Raw genomic sequence first — 24112 nt, forward strand, 5'->3', positions numbered from 1 at the left:
CAGAGATATACTGAAGTATAAATATCATGCTTATTGTGTCAACAGTTGTTTAATATTTTATGTAAAACGAAAAAAATGTATTCCCATAAATAATAAAATTTTTTGATATAGCTACAAATCAACTTTTTTAGTATTGAAACATCGTACTTCTAGCTTAACAGTATTATTAGTTACATATTTTAGTCTAGTATAACCGAAATTAGTTACTAATGCTCCGATCAGGAAAACCAATCTAACTTTTCCATTCATTATTTTCTGTGTAGGAAAATGCCAACCCAAAACAACCGCTTTTGGGCAGCTTAATTAGCCGCAGAGGATTGGTGAGGAGAGGAGAGGGGGTGGTAAAAAAGGTGTCCAACGGAATTCAAACATGCCCAAGCAAACCTTTATTAGCCCCAAAGTATGCAATGGGAAAAAACGTGCGAGAAACTATGCAATAGGGGATACGCAGGGAATTAGGAAAATAGGAAAATAGTAAAACAGAGGAAAGGAGGAGGAAAATCGTACTCAAAGGCATGCATGATACGGAAAACTCCAAGAGAAAAGTCTCTCACACTCAGGAATACTTTTCCTCACGGCACGTGGCCAACCGGCACAGTTTGACAGTGACTGGCCTGAAACCAAATTCAATTTTCAGAACTTAAGCAAACATGATTTTCATACACAGTCCAAAAGTCAACCCAGTTTTGCCTCAAGATGCTAGACGAGACTTTATGCCAGACTTCTCATGACTTTTTTCCCCTTTATTTTACTTTTACCCAAGGAAAGCCTGCATAAAAGGCACTCGAATGTGGATAAGGAGGCTGCGACTTGAGAATATATGGCATAGGCTTTTGAGAAGGAGATGAGGGATGCGGGTTGCACTTTGGTGCACTACAAAACCCACTTGTGGATAAAGGGTAAAGGGGACGGCTGTTTTGCCTTTTGATATAGAAAAGTTTGCCTCCGAAATTGTTGCGAAAACTAAATTAAAATCTGAAAAGGCTTTGGAACTTGCGTGCCTGGCGAACGGGTGGGCTAAAAAAAAGATTGGGAAAAGACCAAACAGGAAGCCATATTTTTCTTGAGGAAGGTTAAAAGGATTATGCCCTAGAAATTCGAAAACAAATTAAACTCAAACTTTATAGTTAAGGTGTTTAAATGGGATTTATAGGGGACTGGAAGTCGGTCAAGTTTCAAAGCAGACAAATAAAATGTTTCGCTGACTCAAAGTATGACTTAAGCTTATGGATGCGAACTTTTAGTTGTGCGGGGATTATAATTTGAATAGGAAAGTTTTGGCTGAATCAGTGCATGGTTAATGTATATATTTTAAATGGCATGTTGTTTTTACTCATAAGAACTCTAATGCCTAATGGATTGGGAATGTTTGTCGGCAAATGTTGTTAAAATATTAGTGAACAATATTTTTAAACATTATAACCAAAATATTATACACTTTATTTATGCGCTGAATTTGTTTCTGTTTTGAATAGAGTTTGACATTTTTTCGTGATTTTTTCGGTTACGTGAAATTAATCAATAAATATTATAAGCATTAACAAACTGTCATACACTTAAAATATTTTGGTTACCTATTCAGTTTTTTTTTTATAGACGAAGTCACTTTAAAAGTGTGTCGTTCAATTAAGCTGTGTGGCACTGTTCTACATACATTTTACATTACGTATATTACATCTAGAGTACATCTAGTTAGAGCTTCTCACAAAATCCGCTAGATGTCGCTAGTCAAAGGCCCTCTTACGGTTGCAATGCGAACTTATGAAATTGTAGTTCACAAACAAAACGCCAGGCTGCTCATGGCGCCACCAAGGCACGCAAAAACTCTCCAAAAAACTTCAATACACCTTAACGATCTATTCTCTAAAATGAAGCTAATAAATTTTGCAATAAAGTAGACGAGACACACCTGACAGCTGCCAAAAACTTCAAAGACCGCAGCTGAATCGTAAAAATCGACATCAAACCTACCCAACCAACCACTTAATCCCTGGCAACACACACCCGCACCCATAAGAATTAACCCATGACTGCCGAACAATTTGCCTATTACACCAGGAGACGGAACCTGAAAAAAGACCACAACAAAGCGCAGATTATGTCAAATTATACAGATGTTTTGGAAAGGTAATGTCGTTGGGGTCCCTTTTCTTATTTCGTTGAGGGGGATGTTGGGTTAGGACACCTCACATGAGGCATTGTTGTTGTTGGCCCTGTGTTTCGATATAGGTTCGCCCACCATTTCGTGGCCATCATTCCACTCCCTATTCATTGTCCCATTGGCAATTTTTATGACTTGGCAGCAGTAAACTGGAAGTTTTACTACCAAGAGTGGGGAATATTGCAACTGCAAGTTGGAATTTTATGGGTCAGTTCATCACACACTTAGATTAGTGGATCATATGCCCGGGGACAAGGCGAATCCTAATGGGCCGATGACCCACGTTGGACAATTGCCAGCCGATTGTCATATTTCATGCGGTGGTTTATCTTGATACCGTGTATGTGTGGTCTGGCAGGGTATTGTAAATGGTGGTTTTTTATTTAATGGCTTGAAAGTATATTTTTAAAGATCGCAAAATATTAGTACTTCTATATATCAATTATACAAATTTAAGCAATTAATTATCCCATTGAAGTATTGGTGATACGTTTACAATATTTTAATAAAAGTTTATTTTCTAAAACAAATAAAACAGAACTCAGATGTCAAGGGTTGGATGTATTTAATGGATGTACTATTTTGAGTCATATTATTTACTTTACTTTAGGAATTTAGGACCAATAACAAACTTATTAATGCTGTTCCTTACCGACAAACCTAGCCATATAATTTCTTGAAAAATAAATGGAGCTATACAAAAAATTCCCTTTTCAAAAGAAACCTGCAAACTCTTAGGAGTTCCGCTTTAGGGAATTTCGTTACCCACCTGAGAGAAGTAAGCGGGCAGGACGCAGCGCTGGTCGTCGAGTCGCGAGCACTGCACACGCTCGAGCAGCTCGAAGAGATCCTGGGTGGCTCCGCGCAGGCGTTCCGGACTGTGGGTGACGCTGCCACTTCCACTTCCTCCACCTGCCGACGGTTGCTGCTTCTGTGTGTTGGCCATAAAGGCATGCTGACGTCTGCAATGAATACAAAATAAAAAAAAAACAGGAAACTTGTTAGTAACACAGCACGCAAAGAGTCAATCACTGGAGCAGAGTTGGCACAGCTGAGCTTGAGATTCGCGAACATGCAATCTTTTCATGCTTCGAAGACATCGGAGCAATTCACTGAGCAAACTCAAGTGCCACATACAGGGGTTAACCTCTGATTCTACCAGGGGTTAGAAATCGGTTTTAGTCTACCCGCCAATTTATGGGAACAAGAACACGATCTAAAGTGCCACTACAGTGCTCAAGACTTCCTGACTTGGAGGGCTCATTGAGGTATTCTCAAAAGAATGATCGATGGTTTCTTAAGATGAACGTTTAGAGGATGAATGCAACTTTATGTTCAGTAAAAAGTCAGTGTCAAGAGAATTAGCGAATTCTAGGGAAGTAAGTTTAAAGGAATTTATATTTTAGTTGACCATTAACCAATGCCCAACTTTGTTTTTAAAAATCTATATTTTGATGGTTTTTTCCTTTTTATAATAAACTCGCACCCTTTCAATAACTTTCACTTAATACTAAACCATTTTACATATTTTCCATTTCCCACTCCTTACCAAGACTTTTTTTTAGATCCTTTCGTCTGAAAGTCAAGAACTCTTCACATATCCTGAAGCCTTTTCTTTGGCTCTTGGCACATTTTCGAGCTGCTCTCACGCACTCTCACAGAATTATGAGTGGCCACTTGAACATATTTCTCTGTTCAGTTTCGAGTTCATATTTTTCCTCGAGTTTATTGTCACTAACGCATATTTTTTTGTATCCTGCTTGCTTGTTGGTCTTGCTTTTTTGAGAAGTTTATGTTGACATACAAACGAGACCAACGCCTCGGAATGAACACAAAAACTTAAAAGAGGATGTTTACTCTCTGTTGTTGTGCAATGTCCTTTGACGTTGCTATTGCAGCTGCTCCTCTGCTCCACATTTTCCGAAATAGCGGAGGAGTATCTCTTCGCTCGCTAACATCTCTGTTTATTTTTAACAGGAGGAGCCCGCTGCCTGTCACTCGTAAATTAACACCTACCCATTCCCTTTGCCATCCAAATGGAGCTCGCATATGAAATGATGACAGTTATGGGAAAAGGATATCAAAAACACGACTGTGATGAGCCTGATTGAAGATGCGGATAGCTCGACTTCTCCGAATGCCTCTACGTGTTGAGAGTTCTGAAGTGTGTTGTGAGCAAAGTGGCGGTGAAAGTGGTATTTCAGTGGGTAATTGGAGACTATTCAAGGAATGGGGTAAAACTACCAACAGATGCTGATTTTGTAAGTATCTGAGATATAAAGGGTTAATTATATTGTGATGCATGGCAACATGAATGTGACACGTGAATAAAAACTTTAAATCATATTTCTTACATATGAATGTTTACATTTTAGCGATATTTTTAATCACTTGTACCATTTTTAAATTAAAATAGTCAAAGGAACGGCAATATACTTGGAATAGACCTTTCTAACCGGTTTCCGATTTCCCATCGTACTTAACCCATTTTCAAGGCAATAAAATTCAATCAATCACAAAGTTTTCATTGCTGCTCATCCTTGAAAATTTCATAAATCCAATGATTTGTTTTTCCTCTTATTTCTTTAGTTTTACAAGCTGTGCAACATGCATTCATAGATTTTACTACTGTTTTTGTCATAGCCTGATCAAATGACGGGACGAAACCAATTTTATAGCATTTTTATGACAATTTTTCACATGAATTGTTCGACAAACGGCAATGAAATCAAATCATTAACTGGAGAGAGAAGGAGGGTAAAACGGAGGATGCGGATTGCACAAGTCAACTGCAAAAATGGCCCAACAATGGACCAGTGATGATGTGATGTGAACACGGTTTTAACCTACAGTTATACTGAAATCTGATGCAGTTGAAGGTTTCTCGTTACTGGAACAGAAAAAAAAACAGCCACCAAACAGACGTTTCCTGTGCTGCGGTTACGCCTGCGCTGAAAAACCTTTTCATTTAGCTACCTCATTATATGCAACCACCCACATAATTAAAACCCATTACAGGCAAACAAAAAGTGTTAATTCTGGAGGGGCGGCATCTTCTAGGGCTTTTCGGAAATGTTCATTAAATGCAAATTTATGGGCACCACCCAATGGAACCCCCCACACTCTTTCAGGTTCTTCACTCATTTGGCATGCGCAGCGCATTGCGCGTGTTTAAAGTTTAGCCGCAAAATGTGGAAAACTGGGGAAGGGTGTTTTGGGTGGTTCAGTAAAGAAAAACAATTACCACAATAAGACCTAGAGAAGAGAACAAAGCCATACGGTGTTGACAGCGAAAGATAGATGGCATCAAAAATCCAAGAAGAAAGGGTGTATTAAAGCTAGGAGTATAGAGTTATTTACACAAAAGTTTTGGGTTAATATATTCCCAAAGAGTGGCGGTTGTGCTACGTGGGAAAAACACTTGGCTGAGCTAGAGAAAAAATCCAGAGAAAAACACAGGAAGAGAATGAAAAAGAACACCTTGCAGGCCGCAATGGGAAATGCCATTCTGTGGCAAGTCAAGTTCTTTTTAACATTGTTTTTTGGCCGTTCCCCAGGCGCTAATTTGAAACGTTTTACCAAAGATATTTTCTTCCCCCTCCCCTTCTCAATGAGTGTGTACCATATTTCCCAGTGAGAAATTACAGGAAATGTCCAACGTAAAGGAAATCAAGTCCCAAAGGACAAAAGGACACACACAGAGACATTCATGCATTTCACAGCTAATAATGGGTCAGGCAAACTGGAAACTAGAACACTCACAGATAGCATCGCAGTTGGAGAAAAGCGGGGAAATGCCAGCGAGAAAGGGAGAAAGCCAGGGAGCGATGCACTCGCTCCGATAAGCGGACAGGCGACATGTCAAAGGATACTCGCATGGCACCAAAAAGTCAAAGTTAGGTCCTTTAAGGGGTCGTTGTACTGGTCAGGCAGAAAATAAGGGCAGCACCCTGTAATTAATACTATCCCAAAATGTCCCCTGGAAATTTCTCTTAAAAACGAAGTGAATAAGGCAATAAATTACCATTTAATTTGTGGAAGGGTAAGAACTTGTAAGACTGAATAAATAATTTGGACACTTATAAATTATATTAAATGCAATTGTAAAGCTTAAAGTAGGACAGTTTAAAAACGGTGCTTAAAAAGTACTATTAACATAAGTTCTTTGTTTCTATCTTTCAAATATGCATGGTAAACTTCTTTTCGCGTTCATGATTAATGGTTGTTAAAGATTGCAAAGTAACCGCTGAGAAAATAGCCACGGAAATGAACGGTGGAATGGGGTGTTTAGGGAAATGGGAAAATCTGCATTTTCAGGGATGGCCACACCCTGTTTCTTCGCCTGGCCAGCGGTTCCTCCCCCTGCTCATTTTCACATTATCCCAAATGTCGCGACTTCCGCGCCTCGTGAATTGTCATTAAAATTAGTTCCAAGACAGCCGATGAGATGCAAGCGAAAAGGATTCGCTCACAAGTTTTTCTCATTTCCGCTGCCGGCTGGAAAACTTGCCTCTGCCCAGTTTCCTTTTGTCTGTTGGAGAGAAAATCCTTGCAAGGGGGTTGTACAACGCGCACATAAAAAGAACCCGTTTCCCCCTTCGTTCAACCTCATAAATGCAACACGTTCCAGACACTCGAAGTTCTTTAAGGATGATATCCTTTTTCTTATCCTGGTACAGCCAAACCTTTCTAAATTCAGCTCATTTTCCATTTCTTCCACTTACCTGAGCTGGTCTCATAAATTAGCCACAAATTTGCCGGAAAAGTTTCATCCGGCGACTTTGAAAAAAGTTTTATTGGTTGAATCGGGTTCTTTTCCTGATTTACATATTTTTAATCGCCCAGCGCATTTATTTCACCTTTTTTTGGGATAAAAATTACACAATTTCTTGGGTATTTTCTTGCAAGAACTTGTTTTTACATTATTTGCTGACAGCTTTAGGAAATTTATGGCTGCTCGATCGCAGAAAAGAAAGTTTAAGTGAAAGTGTAACCAAGGACAAGAAATGTTTATTAGAACATTTCGGGGAACAGCTGTGCATGCGGTCAGTGGAAAAGACTTTCCCAGAATCCCTTTAAATCTCAAATTGAGATTAAGGAACTAAGTAGACCCAAATTGCTGCCCGTTTTTGAAAGAAAAGGGAGAAGGAAAAAGGGTTTGCTGAGATGACTTCTAGATTAGGGATTCTGGGCAGTAAAATTTTCATTACGGACGAGTTCAATGCTTCTTTTGGGATGAGTTTTGAATGGGATAGTTGGAAATGACCTATAAAAGAATTAATAGGGAGTTCAATTGTAGCTGCAACCTCTGCATATCTTTACTGTTGAATATATCAAAGGTCAATGAAAATTATATAGTATTAACCATTTATTACTGTTTAAAAAAACTTTTTAAATAATATTTATTAATTACGACGAATAGCACCTAAGTAATTATTTTGACTAAAATGAGCCAAATTGACTTCCCCTATAACCAACAAAACCATTGCATAATTAGCTGTCTGCTGAAGTCCTGATAAATATGCAGAACATATACATGTAAATATTCGAAAAAGGCGACTCGAACAACGTCAACAACCCATTTATTCTGGCCACCTTTCCCCAAACAAGTCTCTTCCCCACATTTTCGTATAAAACCTCTCTTGATTCCTCCACTTAGTTCGCCAGTCAAGTTCAATTTGACACGCAATTGCTGTCGTTGGGGAACTACAGAAAAGGGGGGGTTCAGAACAACCTGTTGTTGGCCATGTTTTCCTCCCGATTCGGCCACTGCAAATGCAGCATGAAAATGCTGGTAATAACCGTTTAAACGTTGATACTTTTAATGCCTCTTACAGGTGGGTTACTCGATAGTGAGAGGGGTCTACTTCGGGAACGCGACGATTCCAGCTGAGCCACTTTGTATATTAATGAAGCGCGTCACTCAGTCAGTTAACATGGCTATTTATAAGGCCCCGAAAGGCACTGTTTATGTCTTGGCCTTCTTCCCTTTATCTTGCACTCGCCAAAATTATAATTCATTCTTAGGAGCACATGATACCTTATAAGCTATTTAAGTCAGAAAAATATTATTCGCTTTGATGTGTTCATTTGATAAGCGCATAAGTATTTGCAAAACCATATATGAAGCCATATACTGTTTTATTGGGTATTCTTTTAAAAATCAAACAAATATACACAAATTTATTTACAATTTTTTTTTATCATTTTATGATGTATTTGCATGAATTTACTTTTAAAAAAAACTTTTTTCAGTGTAGCTAAATTTAATGAGTTGGAATTAATGTGGACAAGGCACGCGCTTCTTCATACTGCACGTGCCGAGCAGTAACCCCCTATATTCATACATCCCCATTTTGTCACCTTACCAAAAATCGTTGACCAAAATTTTTGGCGCGCTTTTCCTCTTGGCCAGGTGTCGGTGCTAGCGCACCTTAGTCATAGCTTCATGGCTTTATGACTTTGGCTAATAGGTTTGCATACAACATCCAACACCCCACCGCTCTCAACTCCACGAATATTATGTGGGCGACAACAAGAAGGTCGCGATTTGCAATCTTTGGTGTCAAATCTTCGCCTCGGGGTCTCGTTAATTTCCAATTATTGCCAAGCGCTTGGAACAATGTGGGTTGCTGTGGCGGGATTGCCTCATGTTGGCCCAATTAAAAATAAACATTATCCGTTGTAATCGCGGCGATGGAAATTTGCAACGCATTTCCGCCACAGCCGAAAATCTGACAAAAGATGCGACATTGAGGGATTGCCGGCTTGACGCGATTGGCGCGATTGATGGATGGCCGTATTGGGCTGATTAAATTAAATGCTTAATTGCCAATGTGAGGCAAGTCCGTGTTAGTGGGTTAAACGTTGACGGGTGATTATTACCGCACTCGCGTATAATCACGCTGGTAGCGCGCTTAAAACCGCTGGAAGTGTTTACCAGCGATACGCACGCGACTTTGCGAAGGCAATATATGTTTTTATTACCGCTCGGCTTAAGCTAGCTCTGCCATTTTGTGGGTTTGTATTTATTAAATTTTTAACGGGCTTATTAACGAAGAATCTTAAGCAACCACTAATGATTTCCGCATGCAACAGAACATTTTTAGCGTTTTCTACGCGACTTGTCCGCGTTTTAAGCGGCCTAATTATTATTGATTCAAGTTTCTTCCCAAACTAGTTTGGGTTTGGCGAGTATTTAAGTATTTCTATCTTTCAAAAAAGATGTAACTGCAAAAGATCTCTATTTTAATGTTTAATCATATAAACAAACTAGTTGCATAAAAATAGGAACATAGAAACGATCGCGACTATTCCCGATGGCAATTTGTGCGCGCGCTTTTTTCCACATTTGTCCGCTAATAAAACGCCTTAAATTATTTTGATTGCCTGCTAATGCAACTTCCTCCACAACTGCAGACTTCTAATTATGTTGGCTGCTGTTGCTGCCGCGGCTTGCATGTCTTTTGACCATTTACTACCAGTGGGTTAAGTTAACCCCGCATCCCCCGTCCCGGAAACAGTTGTCTTGGGTGCGGGCAAAGTTTTTTTTTTTTTAAGTAGGAGTTGGGCAAATTATGATTGCACGTCTGCGCACTGTTTGAACTCCACTCCGAGGTCTTGGACCCTGAGGGGAATACCCATTTTGGCCACACGGATATGCATGTGTGGGTTCGGCTTAACGGTTTCTTCTTATTTTTTTAGATTTTCTAGCCGATCCAAGCCAATTGATAATAACAGAAGTTCCTCTGTTGACTTAGCTGACTTGCAAAAAATAAATCCGCAAAAAAGAACGCCTAACGAGGGTGCGAAATAAAAAAAAGGGTTAAGCCATATCACCTTACACATATTCCCTGCAATTTTACCCCGCTCTCACAGCTGTTAGGGTAAGGAAATGGGAAAACCATCACCATCATCATCATCATCAGGCACCATCATTCATTAATCATAAATTTAATTAACAAAAGAGCCTAAGAAAATGACAAAAAGGTTTTCCTCAGCCTTAAGGGTTTTCGTAAACAGGATCTTCGTATGGTCTTGGATATCCCTTGTTATGTCCCGATAATCCATAACTCATTCGCGATTTTTGCGGTTTGTTTTTCACTCCGAACAAACAAACCCCAAAAACAAATGACATTTGACAGTTTGCAAAAAATTGAAATAAGGGATAAAGGATATTTGCATATTTTATGCATTATGCCTATTTAGAACGCACTCCCAACTCCCTCCCAATCGCAATCCAAATCGGAATCCTGTCGAGTGCATTATTGGCGGGCAGACGAGGCTAATTAGGGCCCATTCCGAATTCAAATGGCAAATCAAATAATTTGCATAATTTTTGCGTATGTCACAAAGCGACATAAAGAGACATAATAAGAGATAGAGGGAATTCTGTCAATATTTGCTTACATGACATTTATGCCTAGATATGGAAAAGTAATGAATGGGTTTTGTTTGGTAAATGAAGGCAAACATAGATTTCTAGAAAGGAGATCAATGTTGCATTTTTTAAGCAAAAAATCCAGTTCAATGGGTTTTTAGCTTCTACAACTGTCTATTAGAACTTAACATTTTTACCATAAAATAAAAAGTTAATACATACAACAGATTTTTCATATAGCGTTTGCGTGCCACCAATGTGTAGGATTCCTTGTGTGTATGCGTTAAATATTTCATTTTGTTTGAGATCGGTTGTGAGATTTTTGGAACAGGTAGATATGCTCCCTTCCTTTGGTCAGGTATAAATTCACTTTTCTTTTTGTTTGCTTAGGTCAAGATTTGCTCTTTTTCATTCCTTTTCCAGAGCAGGTAGTTTCAAGTATATGAGTTAGGATAGGTTAGGATTTATCCTTAGATATTGCACTGTGAAGTTAACACTAAATTTGATTAACTAAACTTGTAAATTCCCCAGTTTTTGTTCGGTATCTTTGAGATACATTCGCTGTGTTCGTTTCGCAGTTTATTTATTTTTTCGTAATTATTGCTTCGAACTTGACCCACTGAATCGCACGGAACCCGATTATATATACAACCTAACCGCACGAAGAATGTTTTTAAACTGAATTCTGTGCGTTGGCAAAAGTGGTTATGGATCTTCGGAGTTGTAGTTTCAACCCCCGCTTCGAGGCATGTTCGATCGATCCGATGTACAGTGGGTAATGAAGACAAAAATGTTCGATTTCCAACTTGATCGCAACCACTTTTAAGACACTAAAAATAATAAACTATCGGTCTTATGTGAGATATTACTTTTAAGTTACAAAATAATAAAAACCTAATACAAATCCCATCTGTATTAGGTTTTTATTTATTTATTCTTTAATGTTAAATTTAACAAAACATAATTAAGCTTAAGAAATTTGTTTGGTAAGAAATAAGAAAAGAGTATTATTTATTTGTTTTAATAAATATTAAAAACACAATCATTTTTATATTCCAATATTGCTAGACACCAGTTCCGTTGGCCAACTGTATGATGTTGGAGTTGCAAGTAAGCGGGTTTTAACCCCCGATCTTCGGTCGCATGTTCGATGCGAACTTGAACTTGCGCCGACGTTATCAAGCCATTATTTGATACCGGTACCGGATACGAGCGTGTCACAAAAGGCTCGGCCTGGCTTTATGTTTTATTTCGATTTTGGGGTTGGCCCCTGTCCATTTTCAGCTTCGAAACAATAGGCCTATTCGTTCTGTTCATGGGGTTCTCTTCTACAATTTCATACCTAACTTGGTAGCGGCACATGCAAAACACGCAAAACAATAGGACTGTCCACCTCTTTGTGCGCAGTGGAGAATAAGTCATTAACACCTGAACTGGACGCAGGCTCACTGAACTGACAGATCAGATATCAAAATTAGGGAGATATTGGATGGCAAGGGGTGTGATATCAAACAAACGAATTCTTTGTGAAGAGGAAGTAAAGGGTGCCAATATAGCAAATGGATTTATTATGATTAGTTTTGAAATTCATTAAAATACGTGTTATAAATTTAATAAAGCTAACATACATACATTTAAAGTAATAATATGTATAACAAATACATAAATTATTTTTGTACTTTTTCTTCTTAGCTTTAGCAAATTCAATTCAGGTATTCATCAAGAAAATAGTTTGATGTTTTCCTCAATTATCCCATGCTGTCCTATCCCAACACATCTCCTACCTAATTTACTAATTAACTTAGACGTTATAACTCCTTCTTTCTGACCTTTTCATCTGTTGCCTCAACAGTCCACACCCATTTCTTATATCCCAATGTGAACCCAAACAACAGCTGACTTAATGCTTACGATCAGACTAATAAGTAGCTCCTGAACCTAATCATTAAAATTCAATTCAATTTCTTAAAAACTTCGCATCACTTCCATTTCCACTTCCTCTGCTGCTTCTCTCTACCTTTAGTTTTCTTACCTGAACTTTTTGGGATCTGCTCCCATTTGCAACGCTTTATTAACCCTGTTTTCGTTTAGTTTTCCTTTTCTATTTTCTTGTGTTTCTGGAGTGCACTCTTCATCTTCATCTTACACCGTTGCCCATAACTTTCTATCCATTGTTTTTATGGCCTAAGAAACGCGTATATCCCTCTTTTCCCCTTTTTTTTTGCCCTGGCTGAGGTTTTAATGGTCGTTCCGCTAGTCACTCAACGCTCAACACCTCATAATTCTATTGTCTTTCGACCTGTCCCGAGTTTGTTTCTTTTGCCGTGTGTGAGTTTGCATACATAATCATGATAATCAGCGTCTTTGGGCTCGCTTCTAGGCTTCCTCCCCTTAACTTCACTTTCTGCTGCCGCTTCTTCTTGGCTAGTTTATTTTTCTTACTTCTTCTCTTTTTTTTCCCAAAAATGCAAATTTGTCGCCAGTCGACGACGCACTCCACCCAGATTTTTTTGCTCTCAGCATGTGTTTTTTCTCTAGCTTTTTTATGATTTTTTAATTTGCAGCTCACTTGAAAGTGAGGTTCTCTTAGCTCTCTCTGTGTTATATTATTCTAATTGTCATCTCAGGTGTTAAAGGCGCCTGCGCACGCGTTTCTCACCCCAAAAAAGGAAATAGGGAAATGTATGGGCCTCACCCTTCAACCCTAAAAAAAGCACTCACAATTTCTGCTTTTCAGGGGTGAGTACATAAAAAAACATTTTTTTAGTTTGAATTTATAATTTCTGGTCCAATATTGCGTGCCTCTTCTTTACGTTCGTTATGATTTGTTCGCCCAATTGGTAGAGTTTGATTTGTAATCTTTTTTTCTGGGAGAAAATGTGAATTTCTAATACAAAATTTGCATATTTTTATGAATTTTAATGTGCGGCAATTGCCAGAAACAAACCATAAAGAATTCAATAAAATAAACTATACGTTAGGCAAGGTACACAAAGAAATTCTCTGCATACAATTATGAGATATATTTTATGATTGTGAAGGAGGTGGTAATTCTGGTTTTGGAGGACAATGAGTAGGGTTTTTTTCTGCGGGTTTTATTTGAATAAATCCTTTTTAGATTTTATCAATCCAAATTTATTATTAAAAAAAGTATATACTTTGGATTTTAGCTTTTAAAAGAAATAGAAAATAAAGTTAAATTATTTTATATTTAATTATTCTTTAATTGTCGTTATCATAACAACGAAATCGTATTTGTGTTTGTTTTGATGGCTCCCCATTTTGGTTTTTTTTACAAATTCATGACATTTTCCTGCCATTAAACCCCTCATCAGATCACAAATTCATTGCACTTTGAAACACCAGTCCCATTTGACCATGACATTGATAGCAGACATTAACCCATGACTAACTAACTTTACTCGCCCCCTTTCAAAAAAGAAAACAAATACCCAGGCAAAAAAAAACCAAAAAGCTAATTCGTTTCAATGAAAATTTCCGCAATTACAGAACGAAATTAAATGTTAGAAATGTTCAACGGTTCTGTATATTTTTTCCCATCCAGTTGGACTGTTTGATGCGTGAGAGGGGGTGGTGGGAGGCTGTTAAGGGAGGCTGTCAGTCAAGCAGACGCCGCTGCAGCAAAGTACATTAACCCATGCTGTGGAGGCCTCACTCGAATGGGAATTGCTTGGGGAAGGCAGTCGCCTAACCCCCTCTTTCAACCCCTTTCACCACCCCCAACGCCACCCCCATAGGCCACTCAAGTGGGGAGAACGAGAAACAGCCACAAAACGGGAGCGACAACAACACCCTTTGGAAACATTTCTACTGCTGATTGTATACGCTTGTGTTCACAGTTAAGGTCAAAATAGTAAGAATATGTAACAGTAATATTTTTAAAAACAAAATAAAAATAGAGACTTAAAAATAATTAATGCTTATTGTGTCATAAGCATAAAATAAGGTTTATTATTAAAAAAACGAATTTTAAAATTATTCATAGTTGTTGAAAATATAATTTTTAAAAATAAGGATAAAGGATAAAGGGTTATACATTTTCTAAAACGAAAAAATTAAAGAAAAGTTATATAACTAAAATCGTTAAAAAATTAATTTTATTTTATCTTAAATGTCTAATTTCTTGTGCTCTAAATTATGTTCTTATTTATTTTTTGGGAGGTGTACTGTATGCAGTTAGTTTTGTAGACTTACATATTTTTGTTACGCTTGTTAATTTGCTCCAAATGCTCGAAATTAAAAAAAAAATAATGTAGAGCAATTAGGGGTTAAAGCTACAGAAAAATGTAATCCAGATATCATATGATGCTTATATAAATGTAAGTTTAATATATGTTTTAAAGATTATAAACTTTTAAAATCAAAAGCCTAGCATTTTTATTTACAGTTACATTTTTTCTAGTGTAGGGAAATATACATTCTTAAGTTGAGCATTTGCTGCATTGGCGCATTTTTGCAATGTTTCCGTTTTGAATTCACTTTTCATTCCCCTGTTACCCCTTTCCTTGCCTATTCTACTTGCCACCCCCTATTTTTCGCCCAATACGCCCAACCCTTTTGCAAATTAACAAACCGAGTTGAGCTTCGTCCTGAGTTCAGGAGCTGCGAAATGCAAAATACTGCTAAAACTGTCTCGCGAGTGTCTCGGCTTTTCCACCTAAATCAACCCCACGCTTTTCCACTTTTCCTCTAGGCACACATAATTAAAACGTCATCGTCGCTGTCGTATTGCTATTGCTGTTGTTGGTATAATAGTCAGCGCTTTTTGTTCGCTCCTCGGGGGTAAAGGATATTATATCAACTTTACCAGCGAGGAGCTTCGTGTGCCATCAGGAGGTTATAAATGCGTTTTTCTGTCAGAAAGGACAAGATATATTTATTCATAAGAACGCCAGTTTTCTGGAATTGAAAGGAACTATAAAATTAATCCATACTTTTAATAAGCTTTTAATAAGCTTTCAAGGGCAAAAATATAATTATGCCGATCCTAAATTTACAAAATTTACTTTGTGTAACACATAAACAGAAATTAGTTTAAATATATGAATAGATTTATTATTAATAAAGTAAATTCTTTGACTTATCTGATTTAAGATATAAACGGATAAAATTTGGTATGAATATATGATTAGACTTACTAGACACGTTTTATTTGATATCCAAAACAACTTTTTTAAATTAAAAAAAAAAATATATATATATATATATATATATATATATATATATATATATATATATATATATATATATATATATATATATATATATATATATATATATATATATATATATATATATATATATATAAATTTTTTTTTTTTTTTTGAAAAGGGTATTTAAACTTCGTTAATAATAAGGCACATCTTTTTGATAAAGCTACCTTAACAACAAGCGAAGCACTTGAACAGGTTCACACGACTACCTATCCCTTTCTTCCTCTATAATTCACCCCCAGAATTTCCCCATTTAATGAAATTTAAGCAGCCCCCTACCAACCTACACCCTCTTCAGCAGCTTCGAGTTTATAAGCATACTCATTGGGAATTTATTTTTTCTCAGTGCACTGCAGACTTGGTAACTTTTTGTTGGAGAGTGGAGCTACGACAACACAGTGGGAGAATCCTGCTGATGGAGAATGTTCTTGTTGGCTCAACAATTCAGAAAGGCTGAGTTGTTGCATAATTAGAATGCATCATGTTTTGGTTCTGCATGAGGGAATTCTGGCAATCGTTCGGCAAATTTCAACAGTTTTCGAATAAACTAATTTGGTCGCAAAATTTGCATATTGGGCAACGAATGACAAGCAAACTGGTTTTGATCAAATCGCTCAGATAGCATTGAAAAATGAGAGTTCAATAAAAGCGATGAGGTCGAGTTGAGGGGTTAAAGGGCCAAAACGATAGCAAAGTTGAGCCTGTGCTAAAGAGGAGTAAAAATTCAACATGCGGGCCCCGGAGAAAATCGCAGACAGTGAACACACACACAGAAAATTCTCTCCTGCCCGTAAACAGTGCAGTGTCCCTACAATGCATTGTGAACACTCTGGTAGAAAAGGAGGAAAAGAGTGGTTAATAAGGAGAAGAAGAAGTCAGAGAGTCCTAAAAAGTTCGCAGACAGGCTGATTTCAAGGGAAAATTATTGTCGTCTTAAGTGAACCGAAGTTTAAATACCCTAAAAAAGTTAAAGACTTTTGTTTGTGCTTTATATATTTTAAATAATATACATGTGTGTTAAAACTATAAAATGTTTCACATAACAAATGGTTTATAAGTGTTACAAAAGAGTGGTAGTTTTAATCCATTGATCCATTGTTTGATTTCAGTTCAATTAATTACACTGTTGAACTCTCTTCAGAATTGTTTGAAATTGGCAGGGACTTTTATTTTATTATTTTACATTTTTACTAAAGTTTAAGCTCTAAAAAACCATAGAGTATAGATTGGAGTCCTATAGGAGACAGACAGTACGCAGTGGAGGTACATTATTACATCAACGTTGACAAACTCATTGTGAAGCGGAGTCGGACGTTTTTAGATCTGGATGTCCTGGGTGTTTTGTGTGTCCTGTGCGAATGTCATGTGTGTATGAGGGCCATGCAAATTTGCTGCCACACGCCTTTAAAGCCAATTTCAAGGCACCTCTGTATCGTTCGCTTGCCTATTTGTATTTGCCTGTTGTCCTCAGTTAATTTTTTCAATTAAGTGAGCTCTCCTGTCCTGCTGGTTTCGCTCTTTAGCCATTGGCCTTTCCAATTTAATTGCTCTGCACTGGGTATATGCAAAATAGCAAAAAGTTTCCCCCAGAAAGTTTCCGGGGCTTAAGCTATTTATAGAACTGAATGAGACTCCTGCAATTTTCCAATTCCCCCCATTACCCAAAAAGTCATCCATCCAACAGTCAAAAGTCACAAGTGGAAAAGCTTCTGTATTCCGATGATGCTGAGAAAATTCTGCTCTTCAAGTTTCAACTGGCTGGCAGGAAAGCCAATAATGAAATAATATTAGCAATATTCCTACAAAAAGATGGGGGAGCTGAAACGAGCTTACCCAAGGCCAAAAAGGAAAAGTTTTTGTAGAAGGAAATGCATCGAGTTCAGCAAAGGCAGATGGTTTATCTCGGAGATGGATCTTAATGAAAAGTTGGTCCGAAATAAATTGAAAAGGATACGTTTCTCAGACTTCAGAGTTAAATATTAATGTAGATATATAGCAAAAATTGTTGTGTCGTCTTTAAATTAAATATTATCTAATTTCACTTGTGTCCACATAAAAAACTCATACTTTTTTCGTATAATAAATTTCCATTTATATATTCTTCTCAAATTTGTATGGTAATGAATTTTTTCCTTTGCTAATGATCCGTGACCCGGACGTGTTATTCTTGACACTTTTGAACATGTGTTATCCATTTTCCGATTAAAATGAAAACCGAAATGTGCACAGAAAGAGAAATACATTGGGGAACGTGTCACAAAATGTGTTTTTAATTTGCCCAATTCACGCCAGGGGTCAGGTGTAAAAATGCACTCTCCTTTTTAGCGGATTCCACATGGCGACCACACACGCTAGCCACGCCCACCGCCTTCCTTTTATTTTAGCCCTGTCACAAGCTGAATTTTAATAGCCTGACATTTCGGCTCGTTAGCGGTGGGAAAATTGCAATAATTGATGGCAAACAAAAATATTTTAATTAATTTCATTGAATGGAAGAGAGAATACAGGGCATCCTACTCCTCCTTCAATTTTTTGCATAGCAGATCCCATTCAGTCTGTATTTTATGGCCGTACTCCTTGGTTCATTATAAAAGTCACCTTTTGTGGCTGGTTTTTATGTCTCTTCCACTCGGGTGGCCTCAAAAGGTGTCTGCGAAATGGGAGTGTTCCATTTAGAGCAGCTCTTCAGGTGTCACATGAGTGCCACTTCGTAACTACTAATTAAAATTCCTTATGCCGTATATGAGACTACGCTTTATAGCCCACATTTCAATATCGCAAAGTGATTGAATTAGGCCTAAATATTAATGACTTTTAAGTATGCTTTAGTCATAATTTGATTGCCATGTTTTCTTGAGGGAAATTATTCATAATATTTGCTCTGTCAGAGACACACAGGCTTTCATTTATTTTCTCTTTGGCTCCAGCTTCCAAAAATAGACTCCAATTTGAGCCAAATTTATGGAAATGTTTTTTTTTCTCTTGTGCCTTCGGCACACCTGTGACTAAGAAGAAGAAGAAGAATTTCCAGGATCTGCGGAGTTTTCCTTCCCTGGGTTTTCTTGGCCTCTAGGGTCAGCTTGGTCCTCCCACTTTCTTTTCCGACTTTTTGCGTTGTCATTCCACTTTGACTGGTCATTTCTCATTTCGGCTATTACGCATTCTTTATTCCTGGCAGATATCCTGTTCGGTGTGGGAGGATGACAGGTAGTGGGGAAAAACATGCCCATTTTAATTAAACTTCAATTTATTTTATTGCAATATTTATCGCCTCCTGGGCAAAGGGAAAAGGCCGTTTCATTTAACTCGCTGGGCAACTGTGTAATTAGAAAATAGAAAGGTTGCAAACGAAAGAAGATAAAAGGAGTAAAGGAAAATGGGGTAGCATTTCTGCATAACTGGATTTAAAATTCTCTTAGTAAAATCCTAACCTAATTTTAATCTAAATTATGAGATCCCTAATGGTCCGTAATTGGATGAATATTGTTTAATAAGTAGTACACCGTAAAAATTGCCGGAAGCTGAGTTTCACTTTCTTTTCAATGTTTAGTACAATATTACATTTTACAAATAGATCTTTGAGTGTGACAAAAAGTCAACAATTACAAGTACCCATTATTTTAAATATATTAAAAAATAAACAAAGTAACAGATTACATGTCTTAATGGCTTTAATAAGAGGCCAACATTGGTTTGGCCAAGGTTTCTGAATACAGCTACAATTATAATATTTGTAAATAAATTGTTGCTTAGCCATAACTTTATGCAAAAGGTAATTGGCCACAGGTATATGACATTGGTCTTAATTAGCATAAGTAACGTCCATGAATCTGATACAAGTCAAATCCCTTTAGATGTATTTACTAACAGATCAGGGTTCTCTGAACTCAGCCTGATATAACCGTTTAATCTTCAGGCTCCAAAGAACTCAAAATCTCTTCCCAGGAGGCCATGAAACATCGCCGTTTATGAAGGGAAAAACGCATGACCGACCACGTAAGGGTTCACTGGAAGCGATAAAATATACTTCGTACTTCGTACACACATATTGCAATTTCAGTTCCCAGTCCCATGACTTTCTTATCAAAAGGCTGGATGGCGACAAGTTTCTCACGTTTTATCGAGAATCTTTTTTGCTTTTTCGAAGGCAACAAAAGTTTTCCAACGTCCTGCGCATATTTCTTGTATTATTTGTTGTCGCCTGTCTGACAGGCAAACCCACAACACTTGTGCCAACCACTTGATATTGCTCTGCGGCATAACGTACATATATCCACCTCTTTCAATCTGCCTCTGCCTATCTCTTTCCACCTTTTGCTTTTTTTTTCCATAAATATATATCTGCGGCACGCAGCATCTTTGCCACATTACCACATTTATCAATAAAGTGCTCGCAATATTGCAACTTCGAACCGATGAAGAAGAGATCCCATCCAGAGGGAGATAGCTAGCTGTAATGGTAATGGTTGGGGGGCGTGCCATCTCTTTCCGACAGTGCCTGTGGCAGTTTTGCAGTTTGCAGTTCGCAATTCGCACAACGTCCCGTTATCTGGCTACTGCTGTTTGACAGTGGGCGGTTTTATGTTTCGGTTTTTGGTCCCAGCTTCATCGTTTGCCGCCTGTCAACAACATAAATAATATTCGGAGAAGTGTGAAGGAATGCGAGACAGTGCGAACTGCCAACGGGCAAAAATGAGATGGATTTGGAAAAGTTTAGGGGAAAGCAGAATACGCTTTTCATAAAGAGATTTATTATATTCAAAAGAATTATATTTTGAGTACTTTAGGTGTTTAAAGTTAAAAGTTAAATGCCATTTAAATCTTTTAATTCCATTTGGAGTAGCTTGGGCAAAACATCGCCCTTCTTTGCGATTCTCAATTAGTTGATTTAAGGTCCTTAAGCTTATTTTTAATATTTTAATATTTCACACAAAAAAGCGTTTTCATTGCAATAATGTTAAGCAAACCTTAACTTACCTAAGTTAAGTATCTTAAATAAATTGTATTGGCTCATTCAGTGACATTCATTTTCCAATAGCTTACATACTCTAACATACAACGTCTCCGATGACTGAACATTGCATATCAGGGAACAAATATTGAACACAATAAAATATTTATTGAATTACGGAAGCTGTCGCCGTGATTCGGGAGTGTTTCGCCTGACGCTTTACGAGTTCGGTATGGTTTTGTGCGAACGAATAGTTTGGGGCGAAAAACAAGACGTTACAGCTAGTTATTATTTGCTTCATGGAGAAATGAATATTTTCACTGGAAACTTGTTACACACAACTGCATCCATAGAAATCCAAATTGAGGGTCAAATTTGAATGCCGGAAATTGAAAATCATTTGCTTACCTAAAAGAGAAAAGAGAGAGGACTAGTATTAATTTGATTTGATCAAAAATAGAATAGTTGATTAAAAGTAGAATAGTTGATAACCAAAGGGATTCCTTAATCAAACAAATTGATTTATGGAAAGATATATTAAAGTTATTATTTTTCTGGTACGCCACAATTTTTCATTAAACATTTCCATTAAGACCACTAATATTCCAATTCTTTCCCACGAGGTTTGGATGTTGCTTTGATAAATAAAATATTTCTTGATGGGCAATTATGAAATGAAAACTAAAAAGCTATATTGGCACTTTTAAAGAAACCAAATTCACAATGATAAAACTTTAAGGGGTATTCGATAGAAGTTGCTGACATTTGAAAAGCGAAGGCAACTAATTACCAAGTGAACTTCTAAGGGTTCAAACTTGGGGTCAGACTTCAGTCAGACTATACACACTTCCTCGCCTCATGACTACCATTTTCCCTATTACTTCCGCTCCACCTCCCCACCTCTCCAACTTCCTCTGTTTGTCTGCCTTTCGGCCACTTCTTAGCCGCTTTTCGTCTGAGCTTTAATTTTGCACTTCCGATTGTTGGCCAAGAGCGCCGGAGCAGCAAAAACAAAAGTAAACAACGAAGCATACAAAGACGCCTATTAATTTTCTTTTATTTGCCGGGAGTTTCTTATGTTTTGTTTTGTTTTTTGTTGAGCAATATTTTATTGTTGTCTTTTCGGCGCTGCTCAGTTGATTTTTGGCAAAAATTTTTGGAGCCACTTTGTTGCTGTTACCAACAACTTTATTAGCAGCAACAAATTTTTTGTTTTGTTGTCGGTGATATAAGTTAAATGTACCCCCTCCCGCTGAATGGTTGAGCGATTTGGTGGCGATTGCATCGCATATATCGCATTTAAGCCAAAATGGTCGAAATGTTGCAACATTTTCCACATTTATTCACGCGCCACATTTAGTTGTTGCTTTGGGCTCGTTGTTTTTCTGTAATTGTTGTTGTTTCGGCTGGCACTGCATTAAATTAAATTACACGCTTTTAAGGTCTTTTCCCTTTTGCGTCTGCGGCTGGCTGCATTTTAGTTGTAGTTTTCATATTATCTGAAATTAGCCAAATTACATTTTTATTTTTGTTTACTACCCGTAATCTTCATTGGTTTTCGGTGTCGGTTTATGATCTTTTCCCGCTCCCCATTAAACAATTATATAATACAAATTAAAAGTGTTTCATGCAAAAACATAATAACGAGAGCTTGCAATGTTTATACAGATTGTTTTAGTTTCACAAAATGTATGTGTGTGATACCTATTAAATTATCCCATTAATGTGGAACCAACAAAATTATATATGCTGTCAAATAAAACTGGAATTTAAAAACGTTTTGGATAAATGAGGAGAAAACGGGAATGTTTCTTTTAAAGTAAAGAAGTTTAAGTTACACTACCAATTCATTTTTATTATAAGAGGAAGTCTTTCAAATTTTGAACATTTTTTAGTTTTTTTAATTTGAATGTGACTTTCGGAGTTTCTGAAATCCTAATCTTTTTGTCTCTTAAAAAAGATTAATAGATTGTTCTTCACCTAAATCATTTAGACGTTATTGTTAAATATAAATCAGTTCGAAAATTAAAATTTAATGCAACTGTTTCATTTCACAAAGCCGCCCAGACTTTCTCCTACATTTTTTTTCTTTGCCATTTCTTCTCCTCCCCATCAAGCAAGTCTCTTTTATTGTTTTTCGCCCCACTCCTGTTTTGACCACAGACTGCAGTTCACTTCGTCTTCATAATTTCCCCTCGGACCTCAAGTCAACTTCTTGACTGTGTGCGTCTGGGCATAATTCAATTTCTGGCTCTGCTGTAATCCCAATCCAAGAACCAAACGTTTCACCTCCTTCTACCGATCGATGTTCAAAGTTTCTGGGCTTTAAGATTTATCGCTTAAATTATTAAAAAGTTGAAGCCAGCAAATCGCTGTTGTTCTTATTAGTTTTATGATGCTCTTGATTGCCGTGTTGTAGTTTGGATATAATTAATTTTATTTATTCAACTTTCTGACCAACCGCACGACCGACAAAAAAGCCAAAAAATAACCAAAACATTTTCTGCCATGCTTTTGCATACCCAAAAATATTTTGTGTTTTATTTACTCAGCCATAAATGACATTTTTCATTTTGCGCAAATATTTTTGCTGTTTATTTATCCATGAGGTTATTGCACATGAGTTTGTTTATGTGTGTTCCAGATTGCTTATATAATTAACAGATACATTTGCTCTAAATTTGTGTGTTGGGGCTTATAAACAATGTGAGTGGGGTTCACTGAATATATTGCGGATGAAGGGTGCATATACATTTCTCGCTTTTTTTTGGCGTAACGAATTTACACGCTTGAATAGAAATATGAACATTTTAGGCACACGAAAATATTTTAGTATTTGCAATATTCAATCCAGTAAGTTATCAACATATTAGAAATCCTGAGAATCTAGCCAATCCTTATAAACTACCTAAAATTAAACATTTTATTCAGCATATTTTAAAATCTTGTGTAATACAAACACTTTTTTGTATCCAAATACAATATAAAGGTTGCTTCACGACTTCCAGTCAACCAGCCACTTAACACCCGATAAAAGACCAATTCAAAGTGCCCACGAATTGGAGCCCCAAAACATTTCATTAGGCTTCATTTCATTCGACGTCTGATTTCGTATGCACCCTCTAATTTATGCATCGCATTTCGGAACTGGACAACGAGATTTCTCGTCAAACTTTGCACCCCTGTTCCCCAGTCGTATGCAATTTGCTCGCTAATTGGCAAACACTTGCACTGCCAGCGATATTTATGGCCAGTTATTAACTAGGTAAAGCCGAAGCTTCAATCTGCATCAGGTCGCACTACACTGTACACCACTCAACTCCATGTGAAACACGTGCCCATTAATCAGTGTGAAAACCGCCGCTGGCCCAGTCGTACCCACTTTG

At 37.2% G+C, this 24112-nt stretch overlaps 1 protein-coding gene across 3 annotated transcripts in view; it reads right to left on the reverse strand.

Annotated features, from left to right (window-relative positions):
* The window catches only part of LOC108138104 (rap1 GTPase-activating protein 1), an 85092-nt gene that overhangs the window by 38362 nt on the left and 22618 nt on the right, over positions 1 to 24112 (reverse strand). For 2 of the 3 annotated variants that reach the window (XM_017260099.2, XM_017260100.2), the window contains exon 2: positions 2931 to 3123. In XM_017260099.2, coding sequence (XP_017115588.1) covers positions 2931 to 3123 — 193 coding nt within the window. Of the gene's footprint in view, positions 1 to 2930; positions 3124 to 10763; positions 11033 to 24112 lie in introns of those variants that run through there. The other variant, XM_017260101.2, reaches the window with a different exon arrangement.

Source organism: Drosophila elegans, unplaced genomic scaffold, assembly GCF_018152505.1.
Source record: "Drosophila elegans isolate 14027-0461.03 unplaced genomic scaffold, ASM1815250v1 contig_814, whole genome shotgun sequence".
Taxonomy (NCBI): Eukaryota; Metazoa; Arthropoda; class Insecta; order Diptera; family Drosophilidae; genus Drosophila; species Drosophila elegans.